Below are 14,844 nucleotides of genomic sequence, written 5' to 3' on the forward strand. Positions count from 1 at the left end.
AGCCAACCACTACCCTCCTGCTCTGGCAAGAGCCAATCATCTGGCCCATCTCAAACCCCTGTCCAACAGCAGCAAGAATGGGGTGGGACAGGCTCCATTGCCCTAATGCAACGTGAGGTATAGTCTCTCCCACTTCCCAAACAGAATGGTTAAGAAGGGGGATGTGGGAAGAGGAAAAAAGAAAGAAGGAACACCTTCCCCTCTTTCTTACACCCCCACAGACTGAAGGCCATCAGGAGGGGACAGGGAGGAGGAATCAGTGGATGGAGTATATACAGTGTTTGCTCCAGCTGCTCCTGGCTGAGATTTCCCTCTCTGTCCCACTGGGAGCAGTTGCATCTCCATTGCTTTGGGCCTCAACAAAGACTCACCCTAGCTAGTGAGGTGAGTATTTGGAGAATATGGCCATGCTAAATATAATTTTGCAACTTTCAGAGAACAGATTTTCAATTTAATAAAATGTGTATTTTTGCTATGTAACATGACTACATTTACTATCATAGAATGACAGTCAGAGTGGCAAATAAAAATGATTTTCAAAAGGCTAATAGAACATGTTGCCACCAGTAGAAAACCAGCACCCCTTCTGTGGGTTATTTTGGTACTTGGATAGGAGACATGCCAAATAAACAAGTTCAAGAGTGCAGTGTTTGTAAAGGTGTTAGCCTGTTGTTCTCTTACATGAGTCACTTTTTGGTCCCTCAGGGTTGGAGGTGAAAAACAAAATACTCTGAGTCCTCTCTCTTCTGTTCTTAGGAACAGTGGTCATTATTCAATTATTTGTGACTCAGCAATAGCATTCTACCTTACAAAATTTTAGCATGTTTGAACACAGTTGAGAAGAATCCAGATCGTTAACACAATTAATAGATTCTTAGATTTTGAAGTCAAAAGGGATCATTGTGATTGTCTAGTCTGACTTCCTGCATAACACTAGCCATAGCAGGATTCTGATACCCTTATTCAAATTGAATAGTAACCTATTCCACAAATAGTCACACTGAAGTCAATGGGATTAATGTGGAGTAAGGACTTATTCCGTCTGAATAACAGTATTAGAATCTGACTATAAAATAAATAAGTGTGTGGAGGCAGCGGACATTTTGGTTTACGTGTGCCAGATTGGTGAGAGATAAATATTGCCCAAAGACATGCTACCCTTTAGGCATGGCAAGAAAGGACCTTAAAATTAATGGCAAGATAAATATTCACTCTTTATTAGGATAACTAAAGACTGAGAAGTTGTAAATGTGCCATCTGGTACAGGACCGAGGCTCTATAAACCTGTAACAAAATGTAATGATAATTTATTTTATTACATATAATTGCTTTTTTACTGAAGTTAAGAAAATCACATTTAAACAGTTTCTTTTGATATAAAATGGTCAAGAACTATTCAGAGGAAGCTTTCTTGAAACGGGGACTATTTTATATCACCCGATTTACTTACAGCAATAAGCTGCTTCTGTAATGGCTCAAATTATTAGAGACATGTAAGTCCTTTGCAGCATTGCCAACAATGTTTCCAGTTAATGTGATGTTTTGAAATTCACTTTTTACTTCCACATGCATATGTTTGTCATTTATCCCCTTTTTCTCAGATGCAAAGAGGGCTACCAAGGAGTCCGCTGTGACCAATTTTTGCCGAAAACCGACTCAATCTTGTCAGATCCAAGTATGTCAAATATTTTTCTACTATCTTGATCACATGCTGGAGGCAACTCTTGCCATAAGAGATGACCCTTTGCCTATTGTTGGAATTCTATTATGGCCAATTTCACTTGCTTTTAAAGAATGGTATCCCTTTAGTATAAGACTTATAAATCTTGTTGATCAGGTAATTTTTGCTGGAAAAAAGTACATACCCCTATAAGCGATTTTAAAAAGAAAAGGGGGATCTATAGCAATAAAACATATTGGATCAAAATCGGAATAGTTCCATTGATTTTGATGGAATTGTGTCTATATTAACCAGCTAAGGATCCTAATCTTTATTTTCTGTACTCTTTTGCTTTGTGCTACTAGTAAAACAATATGATTCCAAAGGAACAAAAAAAATGAACTGAAAAGTACAAAATTTTATGTTCCTTAAAGTGCAACATTAAACATTTAGCGAAAATATGGTCTCTTTATTTCTTTTAAACATTCTGGACAAGAATGTGTCCCCAGGCTCACATGAAGTTCTACTTTACTTGTGGGGTAAGGCTCTACTTCCCATGAGCAAAATGGACAGAATGTAGCACTATATTACACCTCCTCTTGTATGTAAAAGCACCATACGGGCACAAGTTCATTTTTTTGTTTTGTTACTGATTTTCATTCTGTTTGAATAAGAATGTATGTAAAATATCTTAGCAGAACAAGGCATATTTCCTAAAAAGGGATCCCATTTAACAAATAGCACCAAAGTATTCATTTAATTTTCTTAGCTGCTTTTTCTTTAAGAAAAATAAAAAAGGCATAAAACAAAGGGTCATGTCCAATCCCTTATTACTTTCTTGTACCTTGAAAAAGTAATATATTTCCAGAGTGATTTTTTTTAAATGATGCTTATTTCTTTCTATTTTCATGGTTGCTGGTTATTTTTGTTGTTTTCTTCCTTTGCTAGGTGTCGAAAAGGCTATTTGGATGACTGCTGCCAGAGATACCTGTTGCTCTGCAGTATTGTATGTCTGGCTCACTCACATTATAGATTGCTTTGTGTTTGGTCTAGCTTTTCTTTTAGCCTGCCCTTTAATTGTAGTAATATAGTCTACAATGAATAGTCTGATTCTAGCCCACTAAGTTGTGTGCATTAGGGTCACTAGCTGTCAGGCAGGCAGGTTCAATGGATTTTAAAAGCAAGGGGCAGAAAAATCAATTATTAACATTAAGATGATGTGATGCTTATTTGACTTGGTTCTATCAGAAGACTGTAGTCTAGTATTTCTGGGCTAGAGGTGAGATATTGCAATGAAATCCTGTCAAGACATGATTCAAACCCCATGAAGTAAATGGAAAGACTCTCATAAAGGTGCAGTTAGGCCAAACACCACACAGAATTTATATTTTGAATGTGTGTAATGTTTCCTCAGATCTTTAAGCATGTTTTCCTGTTGATTTTTGACATTGTGTTGATTGTTCATACTTATTTCCATTAACATGGGAGCAACTGTTACTCCAGTTGGCTTATGTTGGTACTGACTAAAAATAATTATGCAGCCAGCAGAGCCTATCCTGTGTTTTAAATCTCTGCTGAAATCTTCTTGTGATTCTTCTTGATCATAAAGGATAATTTAATTTTGCTCAGTATGGGTTGTGTTTAGAAATCTACTACTGTGTTGACTTACAAGCAAGCAGCTAGATCCTCATCTGATATGAATTGCCATAGCATCCAGAGCTGAATTTTGTGGCTTGGGCCCATCTCTGAAGGGAAGGGTTTTAATCACTTCCGTGGTAATTACATTATAGAAAAAATGCCATCTGTTTATAGGATCAGAGCCTTACTGTCCACAAAATGAGCCCTCAGAGCAGCTGTATGCAAATTTTATCTGGAGTTTGTCATTTTCTTTGGCCATATCAATGTCATTTTCAAGACTAATGCCACACCACACATAATATCATAAAGTAAAAGTCTCAAGGGTCACTGAGGTGAAACGGGTTAACCATAAAACATGTGTTATCAAATGTTTGTGTCCCAGAGGCCAGTAGGATTAGAAGTAGGAGCTGCATTGACCCAAAAAGATCAGGTGGAGTCCTTGAAATGACAGGACAAGATTAGATTTGTGGATGTGGGGCAAGTGGGCTTGACATTTCTGTTAGCAATAAGTTGTAGGGTTATATAAACAGTGTGCTCCTAAGGTACATGACAGACACCACAAATCAGCCTTGCAAAGCGATGAGAGGGCCCCAGGAGCAAATTGTGTGTATTAAAAAAGAAATCCTGATCAGGTATGTGGAAAAAAAGAAGTAGAATCACTTTAGAGATTTTACTGAATTTGACAACAGACAAGAAAAGGCACATCACATGGGAAGTACAACATTGAGCATTGGATTGCCAGTTCTCCATGTAGACTTATAAGTATTGTCCCCTGTTCTCGTCATCGGGTTCCATGTAAAACTCCATATAAAGACAGTGTTCCCCTTCCTCCTCCATTTTTAAAGGTATTGCATCACAAGACAATGAGGAAGTTGTGGGTATTTATTTTGTTTTGCTTTTATTTTTAAGGGTGGGGGTGGAAAGAGAGGAAATCCAAATGGGAAGTGGGGGACGCATTTTCTTGCTCCTCATGATAACATTCCCAGGATGCATGTAGTAAAAGACAAGACAAAGGCCCAGATTTTAAAGGTATTTAGCCATTCCTGTGCTCAGTGTCGCAATGCCTAACTGATTTTGGAACCTAAATCTCATTTTCAAAAAAGATTTAGCCACTTTGGAGCCTAAATTCTGTCAACAGAACACAGCAATACTTACATACTTTTAAAAATCTGGGCCGAGGTGCTTTCACACTGAGGCAGTCCTGGAGCTTTACAATTTCACCTTCCTGGTAGGAAAGGAGACTCTTTTTAGACAGGAATTCTGTAGACTTTATTTTGCAAAACAAGAGTTTTGCTGCTAAAGAGGTGGAATTGTAAGGCTCCAGAACTGTATTACCATGAGAACAAGCATTTAATATGATGTGCCAGCTGTGTGTTGAAACACTATAACCAGGATATGACAGAACATATTGAAAAGCCAAGGCCCAAGAAAGGAAAGGGGAAATCATAACTACACTGCCTTCTCAGGAGAGAAGAGAGGAATTCAGAATCAATAGTCTTTCAGCTCAGGTAGCCAAATTGTTCCTCAATTGCTTTAAAAAGAAATTAAAATACAAAAATATTTGGACCTTATAATTTTACAGTTTTACCATCATAGGGCCTAATCACATCAGCCACACTATCAGAGGCTCGTTCACTTGCACATCTACCAATGTGATATATGCCATCATGTGCCAGCAATGCCCCTCTGCCATGTACATTGGCCAAACTGGACAGTCTCTACGTAAAAGAATAAATGGACACAAATCAGACGTCAAGAATTATAACATTCAAAAACCATTCGGAGAACACTTCAATCTCTTTGGTCACTCGATTACAGACCTAAAAGTGACAATTCTTCAACAAAAAAACTTCCGAAACAGACTCCAATGAGAGACTGCTGAATTGGAATTAATTTGCAAACTGGATACAATTAACTTAGGCTTGAATAAAGACTGGGAGTGGATGTGTCATTACACCAAATAAAACTATTTCCCCATGTTTATTGTTTACTGTTCCTCAGACGTTCTTGTCAACTGCTGGAAATGGCCCACCCTGATTATCACTACAAAATGTTTTTCTCCTCCCCGCTCTCCTGCTGGTAATAACTCACTGTACCTGATCACTCTCCTTACAGTGTATATGGTAACACCCATTGTTTCATGTTCTCTGTGTATATAAATCTCCCCACTGTATTTTCCACTGAATGCATCCGATGAAGTGAGCTGTAGCTCACAAAAGCTTATGCTCAAATTTGTTAGTCTCTAAAGTGCCACAAGTCCTCCTTTTCTTTTTGCGGATACAGACTAACATGGCTGCTACTCTGAAACCAGTTTTGGAGGTAAGCTAATTGAGACCCTAACAGGGTATCTAAAAACACCTAGCTCTAATATAACACTGAATACAGCATAGCTGACAGTGCATTATAGGTATCATTTAGTGATTTTTCTATCAGCATCATCAAGCACAAAACAAGGTTATGGTGATGTGCTCCAAACTAATGTGCAGGGTAAAAAATGTAAACGACGAACATGCTTCTCAAATCTGAAAGTGAAAAAGCTAGCGAGAGAACAGTTTCCAAATACCATTAAGATCAAGCCTCTTGTATTGCTTTTATGGATAACAGCAGGTTTTTTCTTTCATTTTCATCATCAAGTTCCCAAACCATGGATGGAGAGACAGAGGCTTCATTTTTGTGCCAAACATTTCCCTTGGTTTTGGATCACAGGGATTTACATCTGCTCTTCATTTTGAGTTTCAGGTTTGAACAAACCATCAAGCTCAGCTGAAAACCTGAAACTATAAATCATGCCAGGTTCACAGGAAAGGATAGAAAATGCCAGCAAATCTTGCAGTAGCTCTGGCACAAGTTTTAGATTTGTAACAAATGTTTTTCACAGTGTTGCTGCATGGAATATGTATGAGACTGAATAAAAATATGGATTTGAATCAAGTATGTTGGATTTTATCTAAAAGTTCTTACACATTAGCGGCTAGATTGTGCATTTAGGCATATCCCTTAGCAAAGAGTTACACTAACCCTGAGGAAAGTGGGCAGAATGACTCTTGGAGCTTCTAGGTGTGGAGTGCATGTGCGCCTGCTACAACACCCAATTGTGAAGTGCAGCTTACTTCCCCACCATGTAGCTGGCCAGTTTGGCTCATGGTGTATGGGGTGTGCCAGGGTCCTGCTTCACCCCTGCACTCACTGAGGTGTCCTGCACCACTGGGGGACTAGGGAAGGAGCTAGTATAGACTGCAGGTTGCAATTTTGCAGGCCTTTATACAGACCACGGAAGTGAAGGGGAAGCCTCCTTAAGCTCTTCCCCACATTTTGCATCTACAAGTACTAGCAGAATCTAAATTAATTGGCTAATCTGAGCAAAATGTGTGACTATAACAAAACATTTTGAAAAGTCAGCAGTAAGGCAAAAGGCATTGCTATAATTCTCTCTCCTTCCTTCAAAAGACCCAGTTGTGGTGGTGATGGTAGTTTTTAAATCACACATTCAGTGATTAGCTTCAAGAAAGCTATATCCAGTCTATGAAATTCTACTATAATCACAAGAGCACATTACAGTATGTGTAGATAGTTATTCTGATGACCCAATCCAGATTGAAACCAGTGCACACTTAGAGTTGCCAGGTGTCTGGTTTTCGACCAGAACGTCCAGTTGAAAAGAGACCCTAGTGGCTCTGGTCAGCGCTGCTGACCAGGCCATTAAAAGTCCAGTTGGCAGGCCTGGCATTCTCCCTACCTGGCTCCACGTGGCTCCCAGAAGCAGCGACATGTCCCTCTGGCTCCTAGGCAGAGGGATGGCTGGAGGGCTCTGTGCACTACCCCTGCCCCATGCACCGGCTCCGCAGCTCCAGTTGGCCAGGAACCACATCTAATGGCGCTCGTGGGCAGAGGCAACAGGCACCATGTAGAGCCGCCTGGCCACCCCTCCGCCTAGGAGCCAGAGAGATACTTCACTGCTTCTGGGGAGCCCTCTAAGGTAACTGCCACCCAGAACCTGCTCCCTGCACCCCCTCCCATACCCCAACCCCCTGCCCCAGCCCTGAGTCCCCTCCCACACCCAAACTCCCTCCCAGAGCCCAAACCCTGCAAACACACCTGCACCCCAACCGCCTGCCTCAGTCCAGAGCCCCCTCCCATACTCCACCCCCCAGCCTGGAGCCCCTCCTGCACCCCAAACCTCTCATCCCTTGCTCCACCCCAGAGCCTGCACCCCCACCTCCTGACCCAACCCAGAGCCCCCTCCCACACCCTGGAATCCTTATTTCTGGCCCCATCCTGGAGCCTGCACCCCTGGCCAGAGCCCTCACTCTGTCTTGCACCCCTACCCCAGCCTGGTGAAAATGAGTGAGTGAGTGAGGGTGGGGGAGAGGGAGCAACAGACAGGGGTTGTGGAGGGGCTGGGGCATCTGAAAAAGGGTGGGGCCTTGGAGAAGGGGCAGGGCAAGGGTGTTTGGTTTTGTGCGATTAGAAAGTTGGCAACCTCCGCAAACTGTCACCAGATCACACTAGATTGTAATTTGACTCCAAATCGTTTAAAAACTTGGAAAGGATTTTTTCCCCTTTTTCCATCTTCACCTCTATCCTGGAAGATTGGATAGTGTGAAGCTTGGAACCCCAAGAGTTGTTTTCTAGTTTCTTTTCACTATGAGGGAGTCATATATAAGTAAAAGGAGTGGTTTGTCCAGTCTCTCTCTCTCTCTGTGTGTGCATCCCCACCCGCATTCTGTCAGGCTTGCAGCTAATGAAGACTGCATGTCAGTGGAAGACCATGGAGAGAGAAGACTTGGGAGAAAGAAGATACTTTTGGGGAGCAGAGAGAAATCTGCTTCCTCAGCTTTCCTTTTTAAAACTGATTATTCCAGAGAGAGGCCAGTCTGAGCAAGGACAGCAATGGAGGTAAGGAGCTTTGAGACTTTTAGTGGTATATAAATCCCCACAAGCAAGCAGAATGGAGAAATCAAACTGTACAAATTCCAGCCAGCAAGTGAAGAGAAACTTTAATCAATAAATCTTCTTATAAGCCATAGACAATAGAAGGCCGGGAAAAAATCATCTGTAAGGAAAGATATGGGCTTTCAGACCAAACTACTTTCTGTTTGTTGGCAGCTTGTAAAGGGATTTGGGACCTGCACCTACATAAAGAATCTCTGGAACTTTATATTGCTTTCCTTGTTGTGCGCCTTCATTTAAAGGATTTTTCCCCCCGTGTGGCTGCAGAGAGACATGTCTACTGTTCATTATACAATGATCACAACAGATGGCTGTGAATAAATAGATAGTGCAATATTACATAAGGTAGCCAGTTGTGAAACACTTACTCACACTGGTGAGCATTTACTCCCACGAGTACTCCTGTTGATTTCAGTGTGAATAAAGAGGCAGTTCAATACAGTGTTTTGGTAAATAGAAAGACCTTTAGAAGTACTGAGGTTTTGTAACGCTACTTTTTCTCCATGAAATTTTGAAAACAAATTCACAATTTTTCTGATTCTGTTTTTGCCCGCTCCAAGTTTTTTGTTTCTGAGAAAGATAGTGAATATAAATCACAGCTGGAAGCATAACTTCTGTGAAATTTGGGAACCGGTTATTTTTGTATGGTGGTCCTCTCTGGAGGTAACTACTCTAACTTCTAATCATACATGCATGTATAACATGGTATCTTACTATCAATGTCACTCTCCTAGTCCCTTCCTAGTAAATTCTTCTCTGATTCTGCTTGACTGGACAAGGTGAAATTGTTTCTGTAACATGACAGATCACATTTACAGGCCTCAAAGCAGGAAAGTTCAGCACTGCAGCAGCCATAATTCTTGATGCTCAGGGAAACAGATGAGCAAAATGGGTCAACTGGAGATGGTTTTTGGGATATTGCAAAAAGCACATTGTCCAAAGTGATTAAGCTGAAGAGTGTTATCCACATTTGTTACATCAGTTTCTTTCTTAATCTATAGATTAGCCACTCAGCTGCCTGAATGGTGATGCCATTTTTCTTTATCTCTGTGATTTATACAAGTCTCTTGAGAGAGTAAAGGCTTCAGTATTGATTAAGATGGCATTGATTTCACAAAGGTGTCGTGATATTATGGCATCTTAGCCAGCGAGAGCGTGAATACCTGGAAGAAAACCTACGAGTCTCCCTTATTTCTAACTGATACCAGATATTGGAATGCTGCCCATTGAATTTAGATATTAAACAGAGTATGTTGTCTTCTTTCTATTCCAGTTACATTCTAAAAGCTATGCCAGTACTAACCCAATAGAGTCTTAGTGACCCAGTGGTCAGTTGTCAATAAATAGGTGCTGGATCTCACAGTAGCGGTGGTCTCTCATCCATCAGGACTGGTGGCAGATTTAGGGTCTTGTTTTGGTTTTGAATTGTATTTGACCATACTGACAAGGAATCAGGGACAAATCTGAATCTGCAAATTCACCTGTAGAGAACAGATGCTATTTTTCTACCATAAGATTTGGGTGGAGTCTCTTGGAAAAATCCAAGAAGGAAATTCAGAGGACGAACTTTGGTGGTGATAGTGCTTGACGTTTCGGGGCATACAGTTAGCTGCAATAACAATGATACTATTGACAGAACTAGTCTGTGTACTGAGTCACTGCTCTGTCTTCACAGGCATTGCATTAAAATGGCTCAGGAAAGAGCCAGCATGTTTCACTTTCTTGTCATGTGCTTTCATAATAGGCCTCAGTATTGAGCACACTACGTAAATGGAAGGAATGGAATGGCTTTATTTTCTCAGGAAGCATCGATTTACAATAATTCTGTCTGGCACCTTGTGCAGTTATGTTGGGATAACAATGGCCAACAGACAGCCATTAATGACTCAAATTTTAGTCCATCCTTCTGAAAGTTTCCAGAAATCCTCTAGCAACACTGGCAAGAAAAAAGCCAAATTAATTCACATTCTGATGCATAGTGACAGCATTGTGCTGGAAGGATGGTGATGATTATCAATGAATTAATACAAGCCTCTGGATGATTATGAGAAGGCTTGTATTACTAGCAATAGAGAGTGCCACACAGGCGGTGAAGTGCTCTGATATTTAACAAACAGGCAGAGTGATAATACCACCCACGGAAGTAGCCTATAAGGAAGTACAAAAATGACTGATCCTTGAAAGTCAAACTACGGCATTCTCTAAACTTATTCTGGCCATGCTAGTCCTGTTTCCACTTCAATCATGCTAGATTATCACCAGAGGCTTGATCCTGCTCCAGTTGGTTTCAGTGGTGAAACGCAGGACCAAGCACCGTGTATCTTCGGAATCAATAAGCTCACTTCATAGATGGCACATCGGCCGTTTGGCATCACTTGAATCCGATCAGTGATGAGTTATACAGTATAATTTATGTTCTGTGGGGAGAATGCATGCTGGTTATAGATGAGCCTGCACTCTGTTGGAAGATATGTGCAAGTTCTGCCAATGAACGGTAGCATAGCAGAGCTAGGACTAAAAAATAGAAAGAGCACCAAGGAGAAGAGGAATTCCTTATACTTTGCTTTGAACTTGTCAAAGCTCCACAGCATCCACTTTTACCAGGACAACTAGCATCAAGCACCGTAAATGCCTTCCACCAGTATATTGCATAGAGTCAGAGAAGAGATTAATAAAAAGATTAAGGTAAGAAGTCAAGCAGACAGAAAAGTCAGATGGGATGCGAGACTGAGGTATTGGGATTCAGGAAATCTGGGTTCCATTCCTGAGTCTACCACAGACCGTGTGGAAATCCTGATCCTACTGAAGTCAATTGGAGTTTTGCCATTGATTTCAATTAGACCATGATTTTTGTGGGCCAGATTTTTAAAGGTATTGTTGGGATTTTAAAGGTATATGTTGGGATTTTCAGAAGCACCTAGGTATCTGTCATCCATTGATTTCAATGGGTGTTAGGTGCCTACGTGATTTTGTTCCTTTGTTTCCCCAGCTGTAAAACTGGAATGTTAATACTTCTGTACTTCAGAAAGGTACTTTGAGGCATAATTCATCAATGTTTGTAGCACCTTGGGGTCTTCAGATGGAAACTGTTGTAGGAGTGTGAAAGTATACTAATGATTATTTATTATTATTAAGCTTGTTTGGCAATTTGACCAACAAATAAAAATCTGGGAGCCCGGGAATAAGAGCTCCATTCTTTAGACTGTTGCTTATTCGTACTTTTCTTTAGACCATTGCTTCAGGGATAGAGAGATCTCTGCTGACACCAGAAAGCTAATTAGCAGAATTTTAGACTGACATAAAGGATAATCCCTTGGCCAATTAGTTTGAAGAAAAGCATTTAGTCAACACTTTTTAGTTATGGCCATTTCTTATCTTGGGTGGCCCACCCTTAAAAGTGGACATAAAGATAAGCATGTGCTTAAGTACCTCATTGAATCAGGACCTATGGTTTTATCATTAAAATAATTGATTCTGGTTAAGACTGCATTGTAGTGCTTCGGATGTTTTCCAAATACACTTCATTCTGAGTTTATTTTTAGCTTGACTGATCATCAGGCCTTCTAACCAGACTGCTTCCTGAGAATCCTTACATGTTAGCATTTCTCTAACTGTAATGAGTCAGCTATAAACATGATTTCGACTCCGATATTGACACCGCTGCCAACAGTGCAGCACTGCCTACTCCAAGTTTCTAGAAAAAAAAAACATTTGAAAGTGTTAGTGGCATTGACCTTTCCCTATAGAGAGCTCCTCAGCTACTTATAGTTACCTAAATTGAATGTTTGGAGATGGGGGGTGTATGTGGATATGAATCCTGTAGGATTATGCATTGTATTTATCTGTATTTGTATGGAATGTTATTAAATTTTTTTATTTATTGCATTTAATTTTTTTAGAGACAAAAAGCAAAGTAGAAAACTAAAGTGAATTAGAGTGGTTTAAATTCTTTTGTTACTGAGACTTAGAAATCAAATATTATTGGGCAAAGCAGTCATTGCGTTGACTGTCACAATTCCAAAGCATTCAAAGTTTGGTAATACCCCACTGCAGTGGTGGCAATTGTACCATTACAGATCCACTGTTTGTTTCTGAACCATGCTAATATCAATCCATCTAGTATGCAGTTGTGACACTATCAAACTCAGTCACCAAAGCCACATATTTTGAATTACTTAAGGACAGGTGTCTCAACTTCACATGCTATGGATCACCTTAAAATATGTTTATTAAATTTATGTACTTAGCTTGTATGGAAGGCAGATATCTGTTTTCTATTTACAATTTCAAAGCACTTTGCAGACTTTAATAATATGTACAGACCTCAGGGTTTTATGTGGATTAGCTGATTAATCACTGATTTAAATATGTAAATGAGGAAAATTATGAAGAAAAATGTAGTAGCTATGGTCAAGTCAAAATAGAGGAAAAAGAGTCTCCATAGAAGCAAGCAATTAGGCAAATATGAACAGTGATGATAACGCTTGTAATATATTTATGATTCAGATTGTGGCTAAGATTCTTTCATCACGTAATCCACTAGAAACATCAGAAAAGAGAAATGGAACAAACATATCACTAACAAATTGTAGGTTGCCATCAAGCATGTTTGTAATTGTTTGTTTCTGATTGATCATTGTCCTCCAGCATGCAGGTGGTTGGTACATTGCTGGCTGCATTGTAGCTGGAGCTGTCAGGGAACTTCCAGACATCACCCACACAAGTGGTACCTAGAGTTTAAAGTAATAGGAGGTGAATACCATTCCTCCTCCTCTGGTAAAAGCAGAGGGAGAGTTCCCCCTTCTCTCCCTGCCTTCAGTAAGAAGCATTCCCCTACAGTTCCTCCTCTTCTTTGGGGTAGTGAAAGTTCCCTCTCCTATTTCATCTATGGTAATGGTAGCTCCACCACCCTTTGAGATGATGGAGTATTTTGCCTGTTCCATGCCCAGCCAGCTCTTCTGGTCAGTGTGGAGGAGGGCCAGAGGCATGATCTGGTCTTCAGACTGCTTCTCCTTACCTATCTTTAGGCAGCTAGCCAGAAGCAAGAACTACAAATTCCCTAACAAGATTCTGGCCAGCCTTAGCACAAGTGACAGGAAATTCCTTGCACTATGTTCTACTTGTACATCTGGTCAAAATCTGGCGTTTCAATGTGACTTCCTTAAAGGTGTCATACAAAGCTTTTGCAAATTCTCTCCCCTGAACAGTAAGTGCTGGAAGCCTCCAATAACCATGTTACAGTTGGTGGTGATCAAGAATGGGAACCAACTGAGAAGCCAGGAAAAGGATGAGTCAGCAGCCAACCAGATTGCCACCTCAGGAGTAAGAATGGCAATCACAGTGAATAAAGGGCCAACTAAGATAATTTCAGTAACTCAGCTGGAACACCAAAGGTTTAACTGGAGGGCTACAGAAACTCAGCAAAAGCCTGAGAGCCAAACTCTCCTCCCAGTTACCCCAGCACATTCCCACTGACCTCAGTGAGACTGCACTGGAGTAAGTGAAAGTTGAGTTTGGATCTAAGTCTCTAACCAAAATGGGGAGAGTTAGGCAAGTCCAGTCTCTCATAAGAACAGCCATACTTGGTCAGACCAAAGGTCCATCTAGCCCAGTATCCTGTCTTCCAACAGTGGCCAATGCCAGGTTCTCCAGAGGGATTGAACAGAACAGGTAATCATCAAGAGATCCATCCACTGTTGCCCATTCCCAGCTTCTCTCTTGTCCCTTGACAAAGGCTGGATAACTTTTCAGACTTTTTAAACATTGTCTTGTGTTTGTAAGAAGAGTTAAGAGTCTTCAGGTAAACTAGAAAGAGATAGGGCCCAAAGCTCTGTCATCCTGTTCTTTATGCAGTCATTTACACTAGTCCAAAGTGGGTGTTTAGCAGTGCTGTCTTGCCACTGTGGCTCCAGGCGAGGTAATGCTGGTTTTCCCTCACTCCGGTTAAATATCCTGCCTTCGTGGGAAGGACCCACTGCCATGCCCAAGTTTCCTTCCAGGCACAGTTTTACTCTTCATACATAAAACTTAGGCAAAACACTATGGGGAAAAAAAGGGGGCACAGTTCCCCTGCTCAAGTTGGGTTACCGCTCCCAAGGCTTTCCTCTTGCCTCTCTTAGTGCTGAAATGAGGATGCATCCTTCCCTGCAATCCGTCTGCTTTAGGGACTACTGAAGGAGCCCATCTCCCACCTGCAGCTCCTTTAGCTGAGCTCTCTCAGTCCTTTATAGGGAACAACTGGCCCCTTCCCAGTTGGGTCTGATAGCTGAGGAGGGCTGACTGGCCCCAGGCCTCCTGATCCTTGAAGAGGTGAGCCATCCTGTACAGAGGGCAGTGCATTACAAAATCAGAATGGTAGCATTTTACATCCATTCTGCTCTGATGTACATAACTACACAGGGCAAAGAAGGAGGAAGAAGGGAAGAAGGAGGATCCTGGGAACTACAGGCCAGTCAGCCTCACCTCAGTCCCTGGAAAAAACTCATGGAGCAGATCCTCAAGGAATCAATTCTGAAGCACTTAGAGGAGTGGAAAGTGATCAGGAAGAGTCAGCATGGATTCACCAAGGGCAAGTCATGCCTGACTAATCTAATTGC

The 14,844-nt window shown here is 41.1% G+C and overlaps 1 protein-coding gene across 4 annotated transcripts in view; it reads left to right on the plus strand.

Annotated features, from left to right (window-relative positions):
• Positions 1-14,844, plus strand: part of NRG3 (neuregulin 3) — an 877,122-nt gene that overhangs the window by 664,660 nt on the left and 197,618 nt on the right. For all 4 annotated transcript variants that reach the window (XM_074958727.1, XM_074958725.1, XM_074958726.1 and 1 more), the window contains exon 3: positions 1,602-1,675. In XM_074958727.1, the coding sequence (XP_074814828.1) occupies positions 1,602-1,675 (74 nt within the window). The remainder of the gene's footprint in view (positions 1-1,601; positions 1,676-14,844) is intronic.

Source organism: Natator depressus, chromosome 7 (assembly GCF_965152275.1).
Source record: "Natator depressus isolate rNatDep1 chromosome 7, rNatDep2.hap1, whole genome shotgun sequence".
Taxonomy (NCBI): domain Eukaryota; kingdom Metazoa; phylum Chordata; order Testudines; family Cheloniidae; genus Natator; species Natator depressus.